The sequence below is a fragment of the Capra hircus genome, chromosome 22, assembly GCF_001704415.2.
Source record: "Capra hircus breed San Clemente chromosome 22, ASM170441v1, whole genome shotgun sequence".
Classification (NCBI taxonomy): Eukaryota; Metazoa; Chordata; class Mammalia; order Artiodactyla; family Bovidae; genus Capra; species Capra hircus.
Window position 1 is genome coordinate 10,706,806 of NC_030829.1, and position 27,015 is coordinate 10,733,820.

Here is a 27,015-nt window from a genome sequence, read left to right on the forward strand (position 1 = left end):
ACAGGCGGGGCAACACACATTTCAGATTCTAGATCATAAGCAGGCACAGTGACCATTGGTGGTGTGTGTGTCAGCTGGAAATCATTCTTGCTGAAGTGGAAAATGAAGTTGGATTGTGAAGGAACTGACTGTTAAAGTCTATAAAGATACTGAGTAGCTGAGTTTAGACTTTGGTGTGTTTTCCATGTTAGGAAACCCGTAATAGGAAAGTATAAATGTGATGGAAACCAGTGTTGTATGTAGAAAAGAAACGAAGTGCAAAGTTGAACTTAAGAGCAAAGGTAGAAACCCAGGTTTTGGAAACAGAGCTTTGGCCGCCTTGTCTAGGATGGTGGATCTGGGAAGAAGAGGAGGGGTTGATTCTGCAGAATTTGGTATCCAGCCAGCTTGAAGGGGCAGAAGAAAAGCAGGAGTCTAAGAAGACATCAGAGATTTAAGGTGTGGAGACTGAATGAATCACATGACTCCAGAAGAAAGGGAGTCTAAGTGGGGACACTGAGGGATGGAGTGAACGATGAGTTTGCTTAGATTCTCTGAATTTGAGCCAATTATGCGCTTTCCAGATGGAATTGACTTGTGGAAATTTGGAAATAAGACATTGGAGCGTCTTTCTGGAGTCATTAGCCTGAGGTTGCAGTCTGTGGGTCACATTACGCAAGAGGCTGATTTCTCTGAGACTGCTCTGCTGGCAGCAGTGGTGGCACCTGCTGCTGATGGCCAGCTGTCACTTTCTGCAAGGCTGTCATGAGTGCCTTGCTTGTATTCACTCACGTATGTGTGTGTATTTAATCCTTAACATTTCTGTGACCTGTATACTGTTATTCTCATTTTACAAATAAGGAATGAGACAGGAAAACTTAACATAGAAGTTAAGTAACTTGCTTAGATTCACCCACAGAAACTAAATGGGTAGTTGAGATTTGAAAAATCTCATTTTGCATCTGGCGTCTGTGCTCTTAACATAGAGATCTTGCATTTGGTGAAGAGAAGTAAATGACAAGAAAAAAGTTAACTTGGGATGTCATAGGAATAGTGGCCACTTAGGCTTCTGGGGAATATAGGAGGCATTTCCAAAAATGCAGAAGGTGGGATGAAGATTTTTTAAAACTTCTTTTAATTTGCGTGAGGATTCAATTCTTAGAATGCAGTTTCAGAAATGATTTTAGAAACCAGATTGTAAGGTTTAAGGAGAGGAATGGGTCTGAATGAGAGGGGTAGTTGGTTCACACTAGATGTGCTCCGAAATATCTCCTTGCAGTTGTTTTAAACCTAAGAAGATTTCCTTTTAGAGAGCATTAGTAGCAAAATCTCTCAGGTTATAATCTCTAACAACTTCCTTGAAGCAGTTGGAGACTTATGAGATGCTGTTAAACACTGGTTTCTGTGAACAGAAAAACCTATTGCAAAGTCTGAGCTTCTCATGTCAAGCCTTTTCATTTTTAGGGTTGCTTTTGTTGACTGTTGTAGCCAGCTGAGAGAAAATAATGCTGGTGAAGGGTTACATTTCCTTTTTAAATTGAGGTGTATCTTGGTGAGGGGATAGAAACCCATGAATAACAAATAAAATGAGGTGAATGATGAAAAGGCAGGTGAACCATACAGTTAATTCATATGTAGGATAAAAGTTTCCCAGGCTGCTGTTGCAGTCAACTGTTTTGTGATAGAGCCCTCCTTCTCCTACTTCTCTGAAACTCCAGATATATTTTGTCTTTATTTGTTTATTTTTTAGTTGAGGTATAGTTGATATGTAAGTTTCAGGTATATAACAGTGATTCACAATTGTTAAATGTTGTATTCCATTTATAGTTACTATAAAATGTTGGCTATATTCCTTGTGCTTATACATGGTAGTTTGTACCTTTTATGTATTTTGCCTTTAAATATGATTTTCATAAAACTTTATAAATATTTAATAGCCTATAAGTTAAAAAACTTATTTGTGTATTGTACTGCCAAAGTATTTAAAATTAATAAATACTTAAAGAGGGAATTAAGATTTATAGTTATTTAATAAAAATATTTACTTTGGAAAGTCTTTGGATAACAATGAGTGCTTTTATAGATATTTTTGAAATTATATTTGTAGTCATAATTATTGGGTTAATGATAGAAAATTGTAGCATACTGATTCCATATTGAGGATGTTGTCCTTTAAAATCTATAATGAAAGTTAGTTTTGTGCATCAACTGAATTTTATCTAATGGTTTTAGTTTAGTCTGAACAGAATTGTTCAAATACAGTATGGTTCTTGGTTCACTTATAAGTGATTATTCCAATTAACAGAAAAGTCCAAATTTAGTAATAAAAGTAAGAAAATGTCTTTGTAAAGGAAGTAGAGTTTCTGTAGTAGCATATGAATATCATCTGCTGCTTGGAGAATTTAGTTTCTCTGTTAAATGTTTGTCTTTCTCTTAGATTTAAAATTCAAAGGCTAAACACATAAAAGCTGACCATGTGGTTAAGATTTTTAGAAGTAAATGTGTACATAAAATAATTATCAAAGAATCTGAACTCTTCCAATGCATTTTTTATTGTAAAAAATTAATTTATATTTAGCAGTTCTTGACATGTGGGTATTTGCAAACAAATAACTAATTTGGGGGGCATACTTATTCTGGAGGTCAAATCAGCTCAAATACATTCCTCACTACTTTTCTTGGAAAACAGTCTATTGCACTGCTTCTCACAGTTTTTCTAGACAAACTGTGGTGCTTCTCATATGTTGGAGGACAAAGGAAATCTGAGTGTCTCTGATTTTAAAACGAATAATACTATCATAAAATACTTAGACTGTGGGTACATGGTAACACGCCTGCTGGATGTTGTATCAGCCTTCAGCTCTACAGTGGAACTGCTAGGCGTGTCTTCTGAAGAACAGTACTGTAGCACTTTTGTGTTTTTAAAATTACTTATTTCAGTGGATAAAGAAAGCCAAAAAATAAATATTTTTGTTACAAGCATTTTACAACACTGTTGATACATCAGTATTCCTTTCTAGGTGTTATTTTAAAATAGATGGTCATATCATCAAGTAACCAGATTTTAAATTTGGAGAATTCTGGTGATTCAGCTTAAATATGTAATGGTGTTTTTAAAGTGCTGGGCATTATTACTAATTGTCTAGAATATTACCTCTTCAGTAGCACCCATACAGAATGTTAAGTTCACACTAAGTCTCGGCTATTTTGTATGTGCATGTGTGTGTATGTTTTTAACTGAAATAGGAGGTAGAGTAGCTGGCTAATCATTAATGTAGTATATTACAAAAAACAAATTGGGAAATAGAGAAAATGAAAGCACATTGCTGTTGTTTCAATACACTTCCATTTAGTCTTTTCATAATCCTTATTTTATATAATTGTAATCTAATTGTCCATATAATTTTGTATGCTCCTTTTTCTTTATTTAGCATTATATTAGGAGAACTTTTCCGTGTTGCTAATGTACTAACATTTTAATGGCTTTGTCAGAATGCATGTACGTCAATAACCATCTCCCTGTTGATCAGCACTTGGATTATTTTCTATTTTCATTATTATGAATAATACTATAACAACTTTATAATATAGCTTATTCCATCTTTGAATTTTTTCTCAGGATAAAGTCTGACCCATAAATTTCTACTCTTTTTTGTTAGTTATTTTTAAGTTATTTAAATATAGCCATTATAAAAGAAAACCCACATCGTAGTATTAACACCTTCCCCCCATTGTTTTTGCCTGCAATTCTGCAAAATGAGTAAAATATTCTGCTTGGATTAGGAAAGTTTCCAGAGTGAATTAACTTCCATAAACCCTGTTTCCTTTTCATGTGCCCTGTTTTTGCTGAAGTTCTGTGTTTTATATGATTGGCTGCCCTTTATAATGTAGAGTAACTCATAACATTGTTTGCTTTTTCATTGTCATGTTGTGTTTGTTCAGAAATTAAGTCGTGGTTTTTTTTTTCTTTCCTTCATTTGTATAGTATAGGCCTGATAATACCAAAGGCATTCAGTGGAACATATTTATTTGAAGAACCCTTTAAAATAGTTTCTTTTTAAACAGTGTATAAGATTTATGCATATTTAATAACAAAAATCACGTGTATTTAAATGTTTTGTTAGTTGCTGATAATTTGTCACAGAGTGTTTTTGGAGTCTTAAATCTCACAAAACATCTTATTTTTGTGCATCCACACATGCCAATAAGTGAATCATGGTGCCTTTCCCAAGCCTTGTATGAACAGGACTGGGGTAAGGGCTGTTTTTTTTTCCTTATCATGGGTACTTAGTACAAGCTTTACAAAGAAAATTCCATGTTTCTCAGGCAAAAAATTAGGAATTAAAGTAGAATTTAAGAGTGCCATTTTAGGCAAATAGTAGGTACACATTTTGGCACTGAATGAACACCTGAGGGAAAACTCTATTATTTTAAATGGAATTAGATTTTGATATAGGTTGTTTACTTAATAATCATGTATTTGTAGGTGCCTGATACGTTTCTGCAGTAGTAGCTGTGCATCCATATCTTTGGAAAGTCATTGTCACTCTGCACTTGCTTCTGTTCCTGGCAATTGTCACTGTTACTGGAAAGCATCAGCAACTAGAGGAACACAATTATTATAGAATCATATTTTCAGTTTAATTAAATTTACTTAGCTTTAGCCTAATATTTTTCAAGATCATCCTGAAGTTTTCAAAATATTTGATAGATGAATTTGCATGATTAATGTAAGGAGTATGTGAAAATTTGGATAGATCTGTAAAAACTTTAAAGGTCAAAGCATAGTTAATCTTTTAGAGTGAATTTTGTTATGTATTTTGGGCAGCGGCTTGAAAAGTAGATTTCCATTGTAAAATGTGATTATTTATTAGATTTCTGAAGGCCCGAGCTTACAAGTATTGCACTAGCTGGTTTATGCCACTGGGTGGTAGTATCATTTTATTTTCATTTATGTAAACTCTAGACCAGTGGTTTCCAAACTTTTTAGACACAAGGATCTCCTTGTACTCTTAAAGACTGTTGAGGATTCCAAAGAGTTTTTATTATGTGGGTAATATGGATTGGTATTTATTATATTAGAAATTAAAGCTAAGAAATTTTAAAAATAGTTCATTTAAAAATAATAGTTAAAAACCTATTACATGTAAGTATAAATGCTTTAATGAAAACTACCTGTATTTCCCAAAACACAATTTAGTGTGAAGAAAAACCTTATTTTACATCTTTGCTTATCTTATTGTTTAACTTAATAGAAGATAACTGGATTTTCATGCCTGTTTCCACATTCAGTCTGTTGCGATATGTTAATTTGGTTGAAATAGATCAAGAACATCTGCGTTCATGCAGAGAAGTATTTGGAAAAAGGAGGACCTTATAGCTCCTCAGAGAGTCTCGGGACTCTAGGATTTTGAGATCAGACTTTGAAAACTGCTGCTCTAGACTTTTGCTTTTATTCACAAAAGAGGCTTGATGATTGGGTGGGAATTCTGATAAAGAAGAACTTTTTGTTGTTGTTTTCCTGTTAATTTGCATTTTATTCATTTCATGGTACTAGCTGGTTTTTTTTTTTTAATACCTCATGCATTTCTAGCAGCTTTTTGCTGGGATAAAGAAATAGGCGCTGGCTTACTTACTCATTCTTGATGTTGTTGTTCAGCTTCTTAGTTAATCTAGAGGTTGTCAGCCTTTCCACTTTTCTGCCTCTCTCCTTATTCTCTGCAGGGGGAGTAGAGTGGGTCTTGTTATTTTTGTCCTAAAGTGTCTTCCAGGACAGTGCTACAAAATAGTAATGCTGCCTAGAATCTCAGAATTCTGGCATTTGCTGTTAGTAATACGACTGGTTAGGACTTTGAGGATGGTGCGGGGAAGGATGCTGAGGTGACAAAGCAAATGCCACAGTCGTCCTCGCTTAGCCTGAGCCTTAGTTCTTTTACACTTTGCACCGCCCCTCCCAACCTTACAACTTCAACTATCTTTGTGAAATACTTTCTTGATATCACCCAGTGCCTAGCATATGCTTGACAGATGGCAGACATCTAATAAATGTATGATGAGTGAATGATTGGATTACTGAGCTCATGTAACTCTTATAGTGAGCATTTGTCCATTTTTATACCTCCCATGGATGTAACAGAACCTTGTCTAAGGGGAAGGTGAGGAGCTGGCAGTAAAAGGTCTGCCCTGTGTTTGTAACTGATAGAGGACTATTCCTAAGATATATTACATTTTCGTAGAAATGTTTTCACAGGATTTTGTTTGAAAACGAAAATTGCCTGAGATACATTGAATTTTGCTTTGGAAGAACACCCTGTGTTCTTGCAACATTTGGCGGCAGCTGGTGCTTAGCCTTCCCGTTGATGTGTGCTGTGGCCACGGTTTCCCCGCGCACTCCTGCATGCTGGCAGAAGGCTCGTCAGCTGGGGCTGATGCACTCTTTTCTTCCTCCCCACTCACTCAAGTTGTTGGGAATTGGAAGGTAAATTACATAGGCCTTCAGAACATACCTCTTCTAGTACTCAACGTTAAAATCCTAGTGTAGATTCCTTTTGGAAAGGGGAGGAGGAATTCGCTTTTATATTACAGGCCATGGAGTCCACTTACTGTATCTGGTGGTTGCAGGATCAGAAGGTGAGATGTTTCTTGTTAGTAAGTAGGCGCTCAGCATATCCTCCTTCAGCATTGAAATGGGACTCGTTTTTGGAGACAGACTTCCTGTAAAGAAGTGGCTTCATTTGTGGTGCAGTGTAGAATGTGTTTGAAATAAGTTTTCTGTACATGGATATAGAAACGTGTTATACTGCCTCTTTAAAATTTTGTTTTGGGGGGACTTAACATTTTCATAAAGCACGATGGAGATGGAAAGCAGTGAGTTTTTGTATGTCTGTCAGAGGCATAACATGGTGAATTTTGTTGAGAGTTAGAAGCCATCAGTAACTGATTGGTTCAAAAATTCTGGTTCAGTAAGGTATGTTACTGCTCAGCTGAGCCTGATCAATGCCAGCATTCTTAGTTTTAAAAAATAATGCAAGATAAGGATTGTTCCTTAAACTCTGTATAGTTAAGTTGATTTATCATCCAAAGGAAACGTTGGAGGACTCAGTTCTTACATTTCAATGAAGATGTCGAATTAAAAGTCTCAAAGGTGTCCTTTTAGGTATAAAATTATATGGTTTTTTGACAAGGTGGCAGAGCGTGGGAAGAAAGGATTAAATTTAAATGAGAACTTTGGAACCAGATCTGTCCTACGTTAATCATTATATGATGGATAATCAAGTGACTTAACTGTTTTGGAGTATTGAGCACTAAAATTACACTACCATGTAGAATGTACTAAAATTTACTGAGTATGGTTAGGAAGATTAACTTTTGAAAAATTATATCCAAAAGGAACTTTGTGGCATTGATTTTTGTTGTTGTTGATTAATAAGGTGAGAGCCCTGTATCTATTTTTATATTTTATTGGATTCTGGAATTTTAAAAAAAGGAAGTTTCACTTGGTATTGACTATGTACAGTTTTGTTTTGCTTAAGTGACAGAAGCTTTTCATTTAAAACTCGGTCTTGCTGGAAGAATATCATAGCTATCTTCAGGTTCTCTAGAGCCTGATTTAAGATATTTCTGTGAAGTGCTTAGAAATGCTAAGATACAATCTTATATGCTGAATATTAGCTGTAAGGAAAAGATGGTGATGACATCCAAACATTAAAAAATACCAGCATTCCTTTTTCCATGTTTTTCTTTCCCAGATGTAAGCCTTCAGCTCATACTTAAGCAGTACGCACCCTGTTACAAGATTTCTTTCCTGTAATTGATCATTTTACTTGACTGATTTTTAAGAAACAAGGAAACTAATTTCTTATTACGAGCAAGAGATGTTTATTTATGCTGGACACCAGAATTTATAGTAAAAGAATAGCTAAAAGATATCATATTCCTTTAAATATCTTATTTACCAGAATATTTATGTCTAAGGATTATCATCTTGGTGTTTGCAGGCAAATATCCCTGAAGTTGGAGTAGGCAATCTTTAAAAATAATTAAACTTAATTAATATGCCTTTAAAACTTAGACCTTATTTGAGCTCTGATTTTATACTTTGGACACATAAAATGAATAAGTTGGATAGGTTTTTTTTTAAATATCAAATGCATGATTGCCAGAGAAGTTTTTTTTTTTTTAAGATAGTAAGCAAAGTAAGTTGTGTTTCCCAGTTGTTAGCAGAATTCCATCTTTCTGTTGCCTTTTTCTATACCTAATATACTTCTCCATTAAGAAAATGCCTTAGAATACAAGTTTGTCTTTAGGTATGCAGTTTCTTTGCGAAAACCGCTATCTGTTAAGTGAAATTGTAGTTAATGAAAGGGCTTTTTATGGGATATCATCGGTTGAAGTTCCACATTTCTTACACCGCTGAAAGTGAAAATACTGCACATGTCAATGAATTGTCACCTTGAATATTTATTTCGTAAAAGGATTAAAACCCATCTTGAAAATTGATGTTTTACTTATAGTTCTTCTCTTTGGTAAAGGGAAATCTTCTATTCTTTGAGGACTAAAGAAAATAGTTGAGGATGATAATAGCACTAGGATTTTCACAGGACATTATTTTGTCCGAAAGAGGGGGAGAGAGAGAAAGTGTGTGTTTACACACATACACAGTGCACACATGCACACACACACATGTACATACAAACACACATACTCATGTATTTTCGGTGTCTAGTTACTCAGCTCTTGTACCCATGCTGTCAGATTCTGTTTGATGCTGGGTGAGCTGTCCTTAAAGATCTTATTATTGTAGCCTAGGTGACTGTTTTTGCAGAGCCTGTATTCTTACTTATTTCACCCCAAAACTCCGTGCTAGTAGTGCCTTTTTGTACACTTTTGAATCAGGAAAAGATTTCTTACTAGTTAGCTACATTAATTTGAAACTTACATAAGTAGTAGGTTTCATATCAAAATACATTGGTTTAATATGTGATTCAGCCAGTAAATGTTTAGGGAAAAAACCCTGCTTTTATTATATGGTTAAGAGGTTTTTTTTTTTGAAAATACGATTAGTCAAAGAAGAATTTTTTCATCCTTAAAAATATCCCAGTGAGTATACAATAGTGTTACCTAGTTATTGATAATAGATAAGAACTTGCATAGCAGACAAAGAAGCAATTGCAATTATATGCTACAGGGTAGGTACAAGTGTTCATTTCTATGAATTTGCTGTCCATAATGACACTTGTGGGGAGAGTGGGGCAAATCTTTAGTCATTTAATATTTTTTCCAACTTTGAGCCTAAGTTCATACAGTATAAGCCATATTAATATCTGAATCTAGAACTCAATGACAAATTGCTTTCAGTGACTGGACCTTTCTTGTGGCTTTGTTGAACTACCATTCAAATGCCTCTTGGCTTTAAACAGCGATGAGTTTTTTAACATGTCCTGCTGCTGCTGCTCTTAGTTCACGTCAATTGAATGTAAAACACTTTAGCTCAATGATAGTATTTCTTGAGATACTTGTTTTCTGCTGTTTTCATTATAGCTTTTGAGGAACTTGAGAAAGCCCTGAGTACAGCCCAAAAAACAGAAGAAGCACGGAGAAAAATGAAAGCAGAAATGGATGAGCAAATAAAAGCCATTGAAAAAGCAAGTGAGGAGGAACGTGTCAGACTTCAACAGGAATTAAGTTGTGTGAAGCAGGAGGTTATCGATATCACGAAAGTAAGAATAATTCTAGATTGCAGTGGGTTACAGCAATTTTGAAACTTAAGTCTTATACTTTTCCTTTACTCTTTGCAGTAAAGAAGAGTAAATTTATATTTTAGACCATGTCCGTTTCATGATGTTCAGGATATAGGAAAGAAGCATTCTGATAAAGAAATGAATGTGTATCTTTTTGAGTATACTTCCCAGAGATAATCTCTGCATATAATTTCTCTCTTTTGCTTTCTAACCCTCTCTTTAATTTTTTTTTTAAATAAAAGATGGCACGTTATTTTTAATGTTCTGTATTTTGCTTTCCCAAATTAATAACCTGTCTTGGTTATCGTTCTTTGTTATTGAGTTAATAGTGATACCCTTTTTGTTTCAAAGACAGCTCAGGATTTCATTTTATGAATAGCTCATAATTTTATCAGTCTTCTGCTGATGGATAGATATTTAGACTTTCAGTTTTTATTGTTGGAAATTGTGAATATCCTTATCATATTCACTAACATCTGTTTCTTTAGAATAGATTCCTAAAAGTGGAATATTACTCAGGCAAAAGTCATGTGCAGTTTTAATCATTGCCTAGCTGCTACAAGCTTGATGGAGGACCATTTATATTCAAGTATTAGAATATGTTCCTGCCCTGACAAAGATGTTGTTACCTGACTTTTTAAAAATCTTTATGAGCTAAGTTAAAAATGACATCACTGTAGTTTTGATATGCATATCTCTTACCAGTATGACAAACATGTTTTTGTATGTTTACATGGAATTTATAGTTTTCTGTTTTGAGTTGCCTGATCAAATCCTGATTCCTTTTCCTCTTGGACTGTTGGACTTTTTCTTACTGATTTCTTACTGAAGTTTTTTATTTATAGTAAGAATTAGCCCTTGGAGATAGACATTTTTATCCAAATAATTTTCAATTTGTTGTCTTTATCATTTTTTTGGGGGGGTGATATGCAGAAAAGTTTTCTTTTCCTTAAATGTTAGCAAATTTTTGTTTTACTTGAAGACATTCTCAACTGAGTAAAAAAAAAAAGTTGTTTTTCTCATGTGACACTTTTATGCTTTCATCTTTTATGGTTAAATTTTTGATCCAACTAAAATTTATTTAGTGTGAGGAGTGAGGTAGGGATCCAACCTGAATCTTTTCCAGATGACTACATAGCAGTCTTCAAATCACTTCTTTCGTAACCCGTGTCTCCCCTTCTGGCGTGCCGTGCTGCCTTTGCTCCATACTAAATCATTGTAGTGCTGTGTCTGGGTCCTCTGGGCTCCCTGCGCTGCTCCACTGCTCTGTCTGGTCGCATGCTGGTATCACACTGCTGCTGGCTGCACAGTGTGTTCTAGCTTCGTGCTGTTCCAGTGCCTGATAGCCCCTCATTACTCTTATGTTCAGGAGGGAGTGGCTGTTGCTCCATGTTTAGTTTGTCCAGTGGGCCTTCCCTTATTTGCTTGGTAGTTTTATTTGATTTTATTAAATTTTTGAATTTAGTTAGGGTGGTTTGACATTTTTATAAGATTTGAGTCTTCCTATTCAAGAAAGAACAAGACCAGTACTTAAACTTTTTAGTAAGTAGTAGTACATGCCTGGAAAGGTAGGCATAATTAGATGGGTGCAGCCAGGGCACCTTGCCCATGATGGAGTGCCCTCTCTGAACGCATCCTTATTCCCCTTGCTATGCTTCCCCATCTTGTTTGGTGGGAACATCTTTATAAGATGTGGAATTGGCACTTCAGCCCCATAAGATTGACTATTGAAGCTGCAGCTCTTCATGTCCTAAATGAGGAGCAACCCTTTACTGGTTTTTCTTTCAACTCTCAAGAATTTTGTGACTTTTGATTTATGTGAGAAATATGTTCTGATTTTTCCTCTTAGGAATCTGTTAGCTTGATGATTGAACTATAATAAAGTATTATTTTGTTGTAGAGTGACATGTTTTATCTGGATGTTTCACTTTTAACTATTTGGCTGCTTTTCAGAAATCCTCAGAACAGATTGCTAAATTACAGAAACTTCATGAAGAGGAGTTGGCTAGCAAAGAGCAGGAACTGATGAAGAAGCTTCAGACCCAAGAAACAGAATTTCAGGAGCAAATGAGACTAGCTCTTGTAAGTACCTACAGTATTTTGTTTTTCCCTCATTATAAAGTTGTCACGCCCTCACCCCTGCCTTCTAGGTTGAGGTCACACTACTCTCAGCCTTGACTTTTGAGGATGCAGAGAGACTGACTGTAGGCAGGAATGAGGCTGTCAGAATTTGTTGATTTAGTATTGTCTGAACATTAAATTTGCTTGTCTAACAAGCTTTCATTAATCAGTTTGTTTGTGGATCATTCCTCTCACCCTGGCTGTAGGCTATGATTAGGGGGAAATAAAGGGGAGGATAGGTTAACTGAAGCAATTGGCCAGCAACTGCATATAATTTAGCAAGAATGTCTCGATAGATATCAGATACCACACTGAATGTATCAGAGCTTAAGGCTCAGAAAGCTTGCTTGAATGCATTTTTAAAGAGGACAAAATGAAAATGACCAAGTTCACAGATGGACAGTGGTAAAGAATCCGCCTGCTGATGCAGGGGATACAGGGGATTCGGGTTTGATCCCTGGATTGGGAACATTCCTTGGGGGAACAAGTATTCTTGCCTGGAAAATCCCATGGACAGAAGAGCCTGGTGGGCTGCAGTTCATGGGATCACAAAGAGTCGGACACGACTGAGCACGTATGCAGTTTTCCTTTTAAGTAGAACGATATCAGTAATTTTCAGTCTATATGATGTTAAAAAAATAAAGTAAAATAAGAAAAAACTGGCTTGAACTAACTAAAACAATAACCAAAAAAGCAAAGATAAGAAAGAGTTGTTGGTATGGTATAATTTGAAAGTTTGAAACAAAAACTATTTTATTTAAATTGTGAAAAGCCTATTTAGATAAGTTACCTTGCTGCTGCTGCTGCTGCTAAGTCGCTTCAGTCGTGTCCGACTCTGTGCGACCCCATAGATGGCAGCCCACCAGGCTCGCCTGTCCCTGGGATTCTCAAGGCAAGAACACTGGAGTGGGTTGCCATTTCCTTCTCCAGTGCATGAAAGTGAAGAGTGAAAGTGAAATCGCTCAGTCATATCCGACTCTTAGCGACCCCACGGACTGCAGCCTACCAGGCTCCTGCGTCCATGGGATTTTCCAGAAGTATTAATGCCAAAAATGTAGATTATTGTTTTTATGTGAAGTTATTATCCATAAGATAATAGGTATAATTAAAAAATACTTCTAGTGTGAAAGGATGAGAAATAGTTTTTATAATTTTCATTTCCTTTCTTTTCCACATTTCTGTTTTCACTCTGGTTTGGACCTGGGGCTCTGAGGCTTTCTAGCAGCTGTGATCCTTGAACTGAGTCAGGGAGTTCTGTAATCCCTGTGGGGCCAAGAGACACATGGATTTACAGTACTGTTGGCTGAGGTTAGGGGTTTAGTTCATGGTTGTGAAATATACATCTGTATGGGCACATATTTGTATTCTTTGTTGGTCCAAAAAGGATTTGAAGTTGTTTACAAGAGTACTTAAAAATTACAACAGGACAGCGTAAATAGTAGCATGGAAATTAAAGGAACAAAGTGAGACACTAGGGACATAAATGAAGCAGGGGATGATGCTAAAAATTCTTGCCATTAAGACCTGCCATGGGTTTTCATACTGGAGTGATTGGGGCACTGTAATTAGAGAGGGAAATGGCAGCCCACTCCAGTATTCTTGTCTGAAGAATCCGATGGACCAAGGAGCCTGGCGGGCTACAGTTCAAGGAGTCATGAAAGAGTCGAACATGACTGAGCAAGTAGCATGCAACTGGGGCACTGGACTCTGAACATTGACCTTGTTAATACTGTGTTTTGGGAATCGATAATTTCAGACATACTCCGACTAGTAAGCGCAGGACACACATAACACATGAAGCACACATACCTGCACGTGCTCTCGTCCCCTTCCACTCCTCTTCCTACCTAGTTTCTCAAAGAAGTTAGTTTGGCATTGAGAGTCAAAATTCTGCAGACTATTAGCATTTCCTCTTTTATATTTATGGGCATAGATGGCAATGCATTTAAATTATAGTTTATGTTAAACAGTTTAGTATGTTTAAAATGATGTTTCAAAATTGATGTTATAGAAACTAATTAAAAAAAAATCAATCTGCTTACAGTATGGTACAAAATCTTTCCTTAAAGCAATATACTTCACCAGAGTGAAATGGGCCAGATCTTAGGAGCTGTATAGACTTTTAGAGTTCCTTGATCTACTCTATGTATTCACATGTAGTCTCATTTTGATTAGCTTTTCCATGTGGGGTTCCCTATCATAGTAAGGTATTTCTCACAAATTATATAAATTTACAGCCTAAATTAATATAAATTATATAAGTCTATGGCCTAGAGTAGAAATATCAAACTCTAGAGGTAGTGACAATTATGTGACCCTGCACATTCAGTGATACTTTGCAAAGCATTTTAAGTAGTGAATACATAGTACATACACTTCCCAGGTGGTGCTAGTGGTAAACAATCCTCCTGCCAGTGCTGAAGACATAAGAGACACAGGTTTGATCCCCTGGAAAAGAGCATGACAACCCACTCCAGTATTCTTGTCTGGAGAGTCCCATGGACAGAGGACCCTGGCGGGCTACAGTCCATGGGGTCGCAGAGAGTTGGACGTGACTGAAGTGACTTATTTAGCACGCACTCGCACAGTAGGGCTACTGGAAACAAAATTTTTCATATTAGTTGTAATGTGGCAAAGACTGGCCAGACCATACTGGGAAAGCCACTATGCCCTGTTTCTGCAGACCAGAGTGTGAGAAGAGAGAGGTAACGATGCTGTCTACCTCACAGGTCTGGTGTGCAGATCAAATGAAATGAGTGATTCCTGTGGCAGTGCTTTGAGAATGCTGAAGATCTACATGGGTCTAAGGTCGTATGATTGTTTTTGGCACAGGAAAAAAGTCAGTCAGAATATTTGAAGATCACTCAAGAAAAAGATCAGCAAGAATCGTTGGCCTTGGAAGAGTTAGAGTTGCAGAAGAAAGCAATCCTCACAGAGAGTGAAAATAAACTTCGAGACCTTCAACAAGAAGCAGAGACATACAGAACTGTAAGTTTAAACACTGTTCAGGGCCCCGGGCTGTAGGGTTACTTGTATTAATACATGAAAACTCTTATTACGTACAGTCAATATAAAGTTGTAGCGAAGACTTTGTTTTAGATACACATATACGTGTGCTCCTGAAAATGGCAACCTGCTCCAGTATTCTTGCTGGGGAATCCCGTGGGCAGAGGAGCCTGGTGGGCTGGAGTCCACGGGGTCGCAGAGTCAGGACGCAACTTGAGCACACACACATACGTACACTCCATTTGTAGATGGTCAGAGCTATTTGTGGGAGGGGTCTGGTGTCTGCCTCATGGTGCTCCTGACTCTCTGCCTTTGGTTGACTGTATTTGTCAGGCACTCGCTCTAGTTCTGTGCCCTCAGTAAGCAGTGCAGCATCCTTGCTCCACTGCTTACTCACCTTCATCCTTAGGAAGAGGCCTCCTTTTGTAGGCAGCACTTGCCCTGACACCTTCTTATCTCTTCGCCTTCATCTCATGCCATGTCTGGACATTATTCATTTTCTGTTGTATCGGTTTATATACCCTGTTCCTCTACTTTTACACTTAATTTTTCTCCTGTTTTCCCATATTAAAAAATAGTCCTGTGATGAGCAGGTAAGTATGTCTATCTCAGTGTGCACATTTTTAAGGCCCTCTGTTCTTTCCCTTAACAGTGCATGAAGTATTTGACCTATTAGGAATAAATTAATGCTACTTAGACTTTTTAAACCCTTTTGCTCTGATTTAGACAGTGAAACAGTCTCAGTTCTTATGCATATTTCTAAACTATGTCTTATTAGCCCACTTCCAACATTTTGTAAGGTGGCATAGTCAAGGGGAATGGGTACTCAGGAGGCCTGCATCTTTCACTTGTTAGCTTTATAAATTAATTATACCTTAATTTCCTTACATGTCACATGAAGAGGTTGCATCTGATAATTACTTAATACCATTCCAGTTCTGATGTTCCTTGGCTCTGCCTTAATTAGCTCTTTTTCCTTCAATCAAGATTGATATTTTCATGAGATAATAATATTTTACTATTACTTTTCGTAAACTGCTTTGGTAATTACTCTGGTGTAAGTTCCTTCTTTTTGAAAACATCTAAGTAATAATTTTTGGTGAAAAGCCAGATACATTATTTTTCTTTCAAAATTAAGTTATAAAAGTAATAGAATACTATAATAGGCTTTTTTAAAAACAGAAAAAAATACGCATCTTTCTACCAACAGTTACTGTTATCTAGTTTATCATTCCCTCCCCCTCTCCCCCCCCACTATCCATTCAGAATGGTTTTGAAAAGTAGATAGCTGAAATAGTTAACCAAATAGGATCTGGAATTATGAACTGTGTAAAAAATAGAATCTTTTTTTTCATTACATGATTCCTTTAGGAACCGAGCACAGATTCTATGTCCTTTCTGGTATTTGATACAACATGCAAGATTATTTACCTAAATTGTAGTTTTTAAGGAGGTGTAGACATCATGTCATGTGTATCATTGCTAATAAATTAAAAACACATCTGTTTTCATTAACAGAGAATTCTCGAATTAGAAAGTTCTTTGGAAAAAAGCTTGCAAGAAAATAAAAATCAATCAGAAGATTTAACTATTCATTTGGAAGCTGAAAAAAATAAGCACAATAAAGAAATTACAATCATGGTTGAAAAACACAAGACAGAATTGGAAAGTCTGCAGCATCAGCAAGATAACATTTGGACTGAAAAGCTCCAAGTCTTAAAGCAACAGCATCAGACTGAAATGGAAGAACTTAGAGAACAGTATGAGCGAGAGAAAGAAACATTGGTGAAAGACAGAGAGACACTCTTTCAGGCCCACATAGAAGAAATGAATGAAAAGACTTTGGAAAAGCTTGATGTGAAGCAAACAGAATTGGAATCATTATCGTCTGAATTGTCAGAAGTATTAAAAATGCGTGACAGGCTAGAAGAAGAACTTTCTGTACTAAAGGATCAAGCAGGTCGAGTGAAGCAGGAATTAGAGGCCAAGCTGGATGAACAGAAAAATCATCACCAACAACAGGTTGACAATATCATTAAAGAACAAGAGATTTCTATCCAGAGAACTGAAAAGGCCTTAAAAGATGAAATTAACCAGCTTGGGCTTCTTCTGAAGGAAAAGGACAAGCATTTAAAAGACCATCAGGCCCATGTGGAAAGTTTAGAGGCAGACATCAAAAGGTCTGAAGGGGAACTCCAGCAGGCGTCGACTAAGCTGGAACTTTTCCAGTCACTGCAGAACACAGCGCATGAGCAGGCTAAAGTCCATGAGGAGCAGCTGGCCCAGTTGCAGCAGAAGTTGTTGGATTTGGAAACAGAAAGAATTCTTCTTACCAAACAGGTAGCTGAAGTTGAAGCTCAAAAGAAGGATGTTTGTGCTGAGTTAGACACTCACAAAATCCAGGTGCAGGATCTACTGCAGAAGCTTGAAAAACAGAATCGTGAAATGGAAGAAAAAGTGAAATCTTTAACCCAACTCTATGAATCCCAACTTAAAGATAACAGCACAGAGCAGGAACAGACAAAGCAACTCTTAATGGAAAAGGAAAATGTTATTTTACAAATGAGAGAAGCCCAGAGCAAAGAAATAGAAATACTCAAACAGAAATTATCAGCCAAGGAGGACAGTATTCGTGTTTTGCAAGAGGAATATGAAGCCAAATTTAAAAATCAAGAGAAAAAGATGGAAAAAATTAAGCAGAAAGCAAAGGAGATGCAAGAAATGTTAAAGAAGAAATTGTTGGATCAGGAAGCCAAACTTAAAAAAGAGCTTGAAAATACTGCTCTGGAGCTCAGTCAGAAAGAAAAACACTTCAATGCCAAAATTTTGGAAATGGCACAGGCTAACTCAGCTGGAATCAATGATGCAGTGTCAAGACTGGAGACAAACCAAAAGGAGCAAATAGAAAGTCTCACTGAGGCACACAGGCGAGAGCTCGATGATGTCATAGCAGGCTGGGAGCGGAAACTTAGTCAGCAAGCTGAAGAACTTCAGGAAAAACATGATATCCAGTTACAGGAGAAAGAACAAGAGGTAGCAGAACTGAAGCAAAAGATGCTCCTGTTTGGGTGTGAAAAAGAAGAGATGAACAAGGAAATGGCGTGGCTGAAGGAAGAGGGTGCTAGGCAGGATACCGCGTTAAAGGAATTACAGGGACAGTTGAAGCAGAATGCTGCTCTCATGGATTCTCTCACACAGAATGAGACTAAACTAAAAGCTGAACTTGAAAAGCTGGAGGTTGACTTGAATGGCTCTCTGAAGGAAAACATTTTCCTTCAAGAGCAAGTAGCTGAGCTGAAGGTGCTGGCAGAAAAAGACAGGCTCAAGGTTTTGGAGTTTACTGAGAAGCTGAAAACCTCAGATGAAGAATTCCAGAGTCTGAAATCTTCACATGACAGCAGTAAGAAAAGCCTGGAGGACAAAAGCCTGGAATTCAAAAAGCTGTCAGAGGAGCTAGCAGTTCAGCTAGACCTTTACTCTAAGAAGACTGAAGCCTTACTACAGGCTAAAACAAGTGAGCTCGTCGACATCAGCAGCAGTAAAATCAATGCCATTCTCTCTAGAATCTCCCATTGTCAACAGCACACAGCTAAAGTGAAGGAGGCACTACGAAGCAAAACTTGCCAGGTTTCTGAATTAGAAGCACAACTTAGACAGCTAACAGAAGAGCAGAATGTACTAAATAGTTCTTTTCAACATGCTACACATCAGTTGGAAGAAAAAGAATGTCAGATTAAGAGCATGAAGGCTGATATCGAAGGTCTTGTCACAGAAAAAGAAGCCTTACAGAAGGAAGGAGGAAATCAGCAACAGGCTGCTTCAGAAAAGGAATCTTGTATCACACAGTTGAAGAAAGAGTTGTCAGAAAACATCAATGCTGTCACCATGATGAAAGAAGAGCTTAAAGAAAAAAAAGCTGAGATCAGCAGTCTTAGTAAACAGCTAGCTGATTTGAATGCCCAGCTTCAGAATAGTATCAGCCTAGCTGAAAAAGAAGCGGCCATCTCATCACTAAGTAAGCGACATGATGAAGTACAGCAGGAACTGCTGGATCAAGTGCGAGATTTATCTTTGAAAGTTGAAACTCTGAGTAAAGAGAAAACGTCTGCTCTGGAACAGGCAGATCACTTGTCCATCAAATTCTCAGAGTGGAAGAAGAAAGCACAGTCAAGATTTACACAGTACCAAAATACTAGTAAAGAATTGCAGATGCAGCTTGAGTTAAAAACAAAGGAAACCAGTGAAAAGGATGAGCAGTTAACTTTATTGAAGGAGGACCTTGATCAGCAAAAGAAAAGATTTGAATATTTAAAGGGTGAGATGGAAGATAAGAAGAGTGAGATGGAGAAAAAGGATTTCCATTTAGAGACTGAGTTAAAAACTCAAACAGTGAGAATTGTGGAATTAGAGGAGCATGTTGCTCAGAAAACAATTGAAATTGAGTCCTTAAATGAAGTTCTTAAAAATTACCATCAACAAAAGGATAGTGAGCAGAAAGAAATGATTCAGAAACTCCAGCACATCCAAGAGTTAGGAGAAGAGAAGGACAACAGGGTTAAAGAGGCTGAAGAAAAAATCTTAAGACTTGAAGAGCAAGCATCTTCCATGAAATCTGAACTTGAATCTGTGAAGAAGGAATTGGAACATGTGAATTCAATTGTGAAAGGCAAAGAAGAGGAGTTAAAAGCATTGGAAGATAGACTTGAATTAGAAGGTGCTGCGAAATTAGCAGAACTGAAGAAAAAAGCTGAACAAAAGATTGCTGCCATCAAGAAACAGTTGTTATCACAAATGGAAGAGAAAGAACAGCAATACAGAAAAGACAAAGAAAGCCATCTGAGTGAGCTAACTACGAAACTGCAGGAAAGAGACAGAGAAATTCACATCTTGGAAGAAAAACTGAAGTCCGTGGAAAGTTCACCACAATCAGAAATGTCAGCTGTACCTAGATTGTCAGAAAATGTGGCAGTGTGTACTGAGCAAGAAGAAGCAGATTCCCAAGGCTGTGTGCAAAATGCATGTGAAGAAAAACTCAGTGTCTTACAAAGAAACTTAATTGAAAAGGAAATGTTAGTGCAGAGGCTGGAGCAGGAAAAAGAAGAAATAATTTCCTCTCATTCTGAAATACAGTGCAAGTACCAGGAGCTCTTAATAAAGGTAGAACAGGCCGAAGCAAAACAACATGAGGATCGAGTGACGATAAATCAGCTTCAAGAAGAACTTGAAGGAAAAAACAAGAAACACTCCTTGGTTTCTTCCCAGCATTTGGAAGAAGAAGGAGATAAAAATAACACAGGGGCAAAGCTGAACTTGGAAAATGTGGTTGACAATGTCCAGAAAACGCTCCAGGGGGAGGACTTGACCTGTCAGATCTTGGAGCAAAAAATAAAAGAGCTGGATTCCTGCTTATTGAGAGAGAGGGAAGGACACAGAGTTGAAATTGAAGCGCTGACCTCAAAACTTGAAAGTTTACAGGCTCTACAACAACAGATGAATGGAAAAAGTAAACCCACAGAAGTTTTGGAAGAAAGTGCTGAAGGAAAGTCCACATCACACGTGGTTCAGCCCAGCTTGCTTAGTAACATGGAGGCCGATCACAATGACCTGGAGTTTAAATTAGCAGGGGCGGAGCAGGAGAAGAGGAAGCTGAGCCAGGAGGTGGTTAAACTGCAGAAAGATATTCGAGTGCTGCGGAAGGAGCATCAGCAAGAACTGGATATAGTAAAGAAAGAGTATGAAAAAGAAATGGAAGAGAAAATCAAGTAAGCTTTTATTCATCTTATTTATTTGTTGACTGTGCTGGGTCTTTGTTGCTGTGTGCAGGCCTTCTCTAGTTGCCGTGAGCAGAGGCTGCTACTCTGCATTGCGGTGCATGCGCTTCTCATTGTGGTGGCTTCTCCTGTTGTGGCGCACCGGATCTGGGCAAGTGGGCTCAGCAGTTAGTAGTGCATGGGCTAAGTTGCTCCGAGGCATGTGGGTTCTTCCTGGACCAGGGATCAAATCTGTGTTCTGTGCATTGGCAGTGGGGGTCTTAACCACTGGACCACCAGAGAAGCCCCAAGGAAGTTTTGTTTTTTTTTCCCAGTATGATTATTTTTGAGGTAATCTTCCCTAATGAAATCTTTTTTGTGTCTTAATACAGTTAAGTTTCATAACCTAAATTTGTTAATAATCAAATTTGTAAATATAGTTAAGTTAAATGCTGAAGAGAAATAAAAGCAATTAAATGCAAGAAGCAGTGTTTTTCCATGTCTATTTAAGGGGGAAAAACTCTTTCCTTGCGTATGAGATGATGATTATTAGGTACATAACCCAGTAATTATTTTTTGTTCTATTATTTTTAGTATTAATGTTGTTATATAGATATATATGATGTATATGGTATATGGTAATTTTAAGTGGAAAATGAAAATTCTCAAATCCTTAGGACCATTCCCTAGAGTTAATCATAGTTTACTTAGCCTTCCAGAAGTTTTCTGTGGCTGGAGACACATACATGTGTGCTCATACATACACACCCTTAAATATGGTTGATACCAGTGAGATCAGACTATATGCACTGCTTTTTTTGTATGGCAATAATTAGCTCTTCATATTTTGGTACTCAGACAGGAGCAGGAAGATCTTGAGTTGAAGCACAATTCCACATTAAAACAGCTGATGAGAGAGTTTCATACACAGCTGGCACAAAAGGAACAGGAACTGGAAATGACCATAAAGGAGACCATCGGTAAGTAAACTTTTGAATTCAATAAAAATCAAATCAGAATCAGTCAGCAGTGGCTATTTATAATTTAAGCTTATTCTTTTCACATTGTGCTAAGTGCTTTATGTAATTATAAACAGTAGAAACAAAATGATTCTTGCCCAAGAAAGCTCACTGATGGAAACTGTGCTACTTGAAAGTGACTTGCCTTTCAGAGGGAAGGAGCAGGTGGAAGAACCTGAAAGCACTGGCTGATTAATTACCTGATGAAGGCACTGCTGCTCCCTGAGAAGGATACATTTGATCAATTTGATCAGTTGATTTTAATCAAGTTTATTGATAATTTGGAACAAGGATTCTTACAGATAGTAGGATATAGATATTAATTCTTACCTAATATATTTGCTTGTATGTGTCCATTTTTTTTTATTGATTAGATAAAGCCCAGGAAGTGGAGGCTGAACTTTTAGAAAGCCATCAAGAAGAGACAAATCGGTTATATAAAAAAATTGCAGAGAAAGAAGATGATCTAACAAGAACGGCGAAAAGATACGAAGAAATCCTTGATGTACCTTATTTTCTCTCTCTCTCTTGAAATTTAGGTGAAATAGATTTCGTGGTAGTGCTAAAGAAGACTGGGCTGTCAGATTTCCTGTTTTTCTAATGTAGAGGGTTTTTTGGGGGGGAGGGGAGTTCAATATTATTGAAATTAGTATTTTTCCATTGTTTGCAGATTTATGAGGAGTCTATTTGATTTCTGCTAGGTTTGTAGTTTTCTGATCAGTGTCTGCTTACCAGGCATACTTGAAGCAACAGTGAGTTAGTAAGGGGAAGAATGGATTTTCTTCTCTATCTCCCAGATTCAGATCAAATTGTGAGATCACCAGACTAAGAATTGAGAGCTTGTGTTTAAGACAGTTAGTGTGTGTATGAGCTTAACTGGGATCATTTCAGGAGGGCCAGTTAATTTTATTTCATCCCTACCCAATTTGCATAGTTTTTGTTGATCTCAAGGGAGGAAAAAGATGAAAAAAAAGAATACACCAGCCAAATCTTTTATATGCAGTTGAAAGATAAATTCAGTATACTGTTTATTCTACTAGTGGTGGATTAGTGTTGTCATTTTTATGTATAAAGATAAGCCGCGAATGCTAGTGAGTATTTGGACTCCAGAATATTTTTGAGTATAAAACAATGTAAATTATTCTTTCTTGGAGTGCAGATTCTTTAGTTACTGCAAGCCTTAGTTCACAGTGTACTGAGAACCATTTGATGATTACGAATGGGTAAACCAGAGAATCCTGCCTTAGTCTGGCTGTGGCAGCAGTAGAGGTCTGAGCCAGGAACAGATTCTAGTAATAATTTTTTTAAATATAATTGAAAAAGCTGGAATTCTGGGGTATGTTACATGAATATAAATGTTCCGTTCAGTCATTCAGTCTCGTCTGACTCCTTGCAACCCCATGGACTGCAGCATGCCAGGCTTCCATGTCCCATCACTAACTCCCAGAACTTATTCAGACTGATGTCCATAGAGTCAGTGATGCCATCCAACCATCTCATCCTGTAGTCCCCTTCTCCTCCCGCCTTCAATCTTTCCCAGCATCAGAGTCTTTTCCAGTGTGTCAGCTGTTCGCATCAGGTGGCCAAAGGATTGGAGCTTCAGCTTCAGCATCAGTCCTTCCGATGAATATTCAGGACTGATTTCCTTTAGGATGGACTGGTTGGATCTCCTTGCATTCCAAGGGGCTCTCAAGAGTCTTCTCCAAAACCACAGTTCAAAAGCATCAATTCTTTGGTGATTTTTTAATATAGTTTTTGAGTTATAGATTTCAATATGAAAGAAAATTTGAATAATTTCACATTTTCGTATACTTTCCTAGAGTATATGTGTGCAAAGCTTTAAAAAAAAATCATTGTTTCTTGAATGCTTAGAGAATGTTGGGATTGGAAGATACATTAAAGCTAGTTTTAGGTTTACCTTCTGTTTTTTCTTTTTTTGTGGTTTATTTAATTTTTTTGCAGAAGGAGAATGAGTTCAGCATAGTTAAATGATTTTCTTAAAACTACAGAGCGAGTAGTAGAGCGCTGACTCTGTTAGTTTCGTGTATTTTATAAAGGCTTCTTTTTTAAGAAAGGAACTTGGGGAAGGGAACAGTTGTGTATCATGGGTAGTTAAGTCAGGGAGCTTCATGTGCAGGGGACAGACCGTGCCAGAGCTATACTGTTCCCTTTTGTGAACTCTCTCTCTCTGTCTCTCTGAGTGTGTGTGTCAGGGGACCAGTAGCACAAGGCAGACTTTGCAGATCACAGCATACCTCTGTAGGCAGAGAGGTCAGTGAACAGGGAGATAGGTGACAGTTGACCTCCGTATGGTTACTTCTGGGAGATGTGGTGTTTACTAGAAAATAAATGGTCCTTCCAGCTTCAGGCTTGGAGCAGTAGAGCAGTAGAGACAGGAAGTAGAGGATGGGCCAGAGGAGTTGGGTGGACTCTTCCCCGGACCCCTTCCTGTACCTTAGACCAGCACTGTCCACTAGAAATACAGTGCAAACCACAATGGGATTTAAAATTTTCTAGTATCCACCCCACTCCAGTACTCTTGCCTGGAGAATCCCATGGACAGAGGAGCCTGGTAGGCTGCAGTCCATGGTGTCGCTGGGAGCCGGACACGACTGAGCGACTTCACTTTCACTTTTCACTTTCATGCATTGGAGAAAGAAATGGCAACCCACTCCAGTGTTCTTGCCTGGAGAATCCCAGGGATGGGGGAGCCTGATGGGCTGCCGTCTATGGGGTCACACAGAGTTGGACACGACTGAAGCGACTTAGCAGCAGCAGTAGCAGCAGTATCCACATTAGAAAGAGAAGAATCAGGTGAATTTTATTTTAATAATATGGCAACTGACCCATTATATCCAAGACATTGTCATTTCAAAATGTAGTCAGTATAAAAGTGATATATATATATTATATTTAACATATTATATATACATATTAATTCTTTGAGAATTGGGGTATTTTTGCATGTATAGCCTGTCTCAGCTTGGATTAGCCACATTTCAAGTGCTCATACCTACTATACAGGGTGGCCAGCAGCTACTGTATTAGACAGTGTGGCCTCAGACTTCCAATGCCAGCTCCAGGACTGACTTGGTAATTAAATCAGCACTCCCTATTCAAACACCCAAATACATACTCTGTCTTGAAGATTTTTTTTTTTTTTAAGAGTAAATATAACTAAAAGGTATTAGTATTACCAATACTGAGCACACACTATATTGCTTTGGTTTTGAGGCATATTCTGTTACCATTTCCCCATTTAAAAATTTCCAGAATTGGAGTTTTATATGCAATTTGTATGTATTATGTGGTAGTGTTTTTTCCCTCTAAAAAAGCCATTATCAGATCGATGATTTGTCTTAATGATGACATTGTAGAGTGCTGTATTTTTGTCATCCATTAAAGTTATTGTGGGATTTGTTACTAGCAAAGTGGAACGCAGACAGTTTCACTTTCCTGCCTTTACTGTCTTAGCTCACTTTCTTAGAGTTGCTTCCCCCCCATTGGAGAAAGCTGAGAACTTTGTCAGCTTGATTCATGCCTCCTGTCTTTCTCAGTCCCTAACACATCCGCATCCACATCCACACACCTTTTAGAACCTGAAATCTGTTTATCTTCCCTGACTTCCTGAGGAGAGAGAGAACCTTTTTCCCTTTAACTGTGTTATCTCCACCATGGTCTCCAACATGTAACAGACTTTCAGCTATAGTGTTTCATTGAATCACATTGAGCGTTCCTCTCCTCTTAATTCCACCACTTCTTCCACGGTCCTTGCTGCTATATTGCATCTGGTCTGGTCTGTTGTATTAATTTCCCAGTTGGTCTCTTTGCTCTTGGTTTTTCATCTCTTCCTGTCAGAGTTATTGTCTGTCTGGAGATAAACGTGGGATCATATCCCTGCCCTGAACACGTGTAGTGTCTTCCCTCTGTCCTGGTGCCCCTCCTCTGGGTTGGTCTGTGGTCCAGCCGAGCTCAGCTTTAACTCCTTCCTCCTCGTATTTCACCTCTGCTCCTGCTTTTCCTGGAGCCATAAGAGCTCATTCTCACACTTCATGAGTTAGTACTGCTGGCTGTCATCTCTCTTTGGACAGTTTTTTAAGTTTTAAATTCAACTTGTATTTAGAAAAAAAAATTGAGTCAAATATGTTCCATGATTAAAGATCAAAGTAATATAAAAAAGTATACTTGGAGGATGGTCCCTAATGAAAATTGTCCCCACACTGTTCTCTGTATTCTATGACCTGTTCCCTTTCTCCCTCCGCAGGTGACCATTAGTCTCTTATTTAATACTCCTGTGTTTACTTATGCAGACAGGAAAAAAAAAATTCTTTTTTCTTTTTTTCCCAGTCCTATCCCAGAGTTAGCTTTTCGAATGTGCTTTTCTGCAGCATATTGTTTTCACTTAGGTTTTTTGCAACCCTTTAAAGCAGAATGAATTGCACCTGTCTTCCTTTGATATTCTATATTTATTTATATTTATTGCTTCCTGTCGACATGTCATTTTTATCATACATACATATATGTGTAGGAATGTGTTAATGTATCTGTCCTCTCCCCTGGACTCTTAGTATCTTGTGGGCAGGGATCTTGCTATCCATCTCAAGTCTTGAGGACCCAGCCAAATGCTTGGCATATACTAGACACTTGGTGAATTTGAAGGCAGTGACACCTGGTAGGCAAGGGAGCATTCATTTGTGAAAAGACGGTGGTGACATCTAAAGGAATTGACTCTGACAAGTAAGGGAGCTGACTGCCTTCCCGACCTCAGAGCAGCCTCACTGGGAGGGAGGAGCTCCTGCAGCTGTTTAGATACAAGACTGATTTCTTCTTGACATTTGGCACATTTTAGTGATTTGGCTTTGGCATAATAGTCTTTAAAACGTAATTTCCATGTATGTGCATAAATACTTAGTTTAGTTTTTCTTACTGTTTTTACTTAAGAGCAAGCAATATTGCTCCCCCTCCTCCCTTGAAGAAGACAGAAAGCTTTTACAAAGGAAACCACAGAGCTATTTCTTCAATTAGAAATGACACATCAAGGATTTTTTTCAAATTCTTAGTGGGCTTGCTCCAGATTGGTTTCTCCCAGCTGTCAAAGGAAATGTCAGATGTAGCTAATTGTCATATCAAAATCTGAGCCTAACCAAATTTGTAGCTGTAGAGGTGATCTTTCAAACAAAGCTGGACCACATCAACAAGACATCCACACAGTATATGTGATGGCAGAATAAAAACAGTAAATAAGCCAGAACTGTGGGCAGTTATAGATTTACAGTAATTTCTGGTCAGTAGCGTGTGAGGGGTGGAGGCTATGTTCGAATGCCTCCCTGGCAGATGTTGGGGGCTAGTTACGAGAGACTCCTGCTTCGCTTATGTTGTGAGAAGGGCTTCGATCTTTTT

At 37.7% G+C, this 27,015-nt stretch overlaps 1 protein-coding gene across 5 annotated transcripts in view; it reads left to right on the forward strand.

Annotated features, from left to right (window-relative positions):
* Nucleotides 1-27,015, forward strand: part of GOLGA4 (golgin A4) — a 104,116-nt gene that overhangs the window by 53,694 nt on the left and 23,407 nt on the right. For all 5 annotated transcript variants that reach the window (XM_005695547.3, XM_005695546.3, XM_005695543.3 and 2 more), the window contains 6 exons: nucleotides 9,520-9,698; nucleotides 11,673-11,801; nucleotides 14,673-14,828; nucleotides 16,365-20,608; nucleotides 21,455-21,576; nucleotides 21,990-22,120. In XM_005695547.3, the coding sequence (XP_005695604.2) occupies nucleotides 9,520-9,698; nucleotides 11,673-11,801; nucleotides 14,673-14,828; nucleotides 16,365-20,608; nucleotides 21,455-21,576; nucleotides 21,990-22,120 (4,961 nt within the window). The remainder of the gene's footprint in view (nucleotides 1-9,519; nucleotides 9,699-11,672; nucleotides 11,802-14,672; nucleotides 14,829-16,364; nucleotides 20,609-21,454; nucleotides 21,577-21,989; nucleotides 22,121-27,015) is intronic.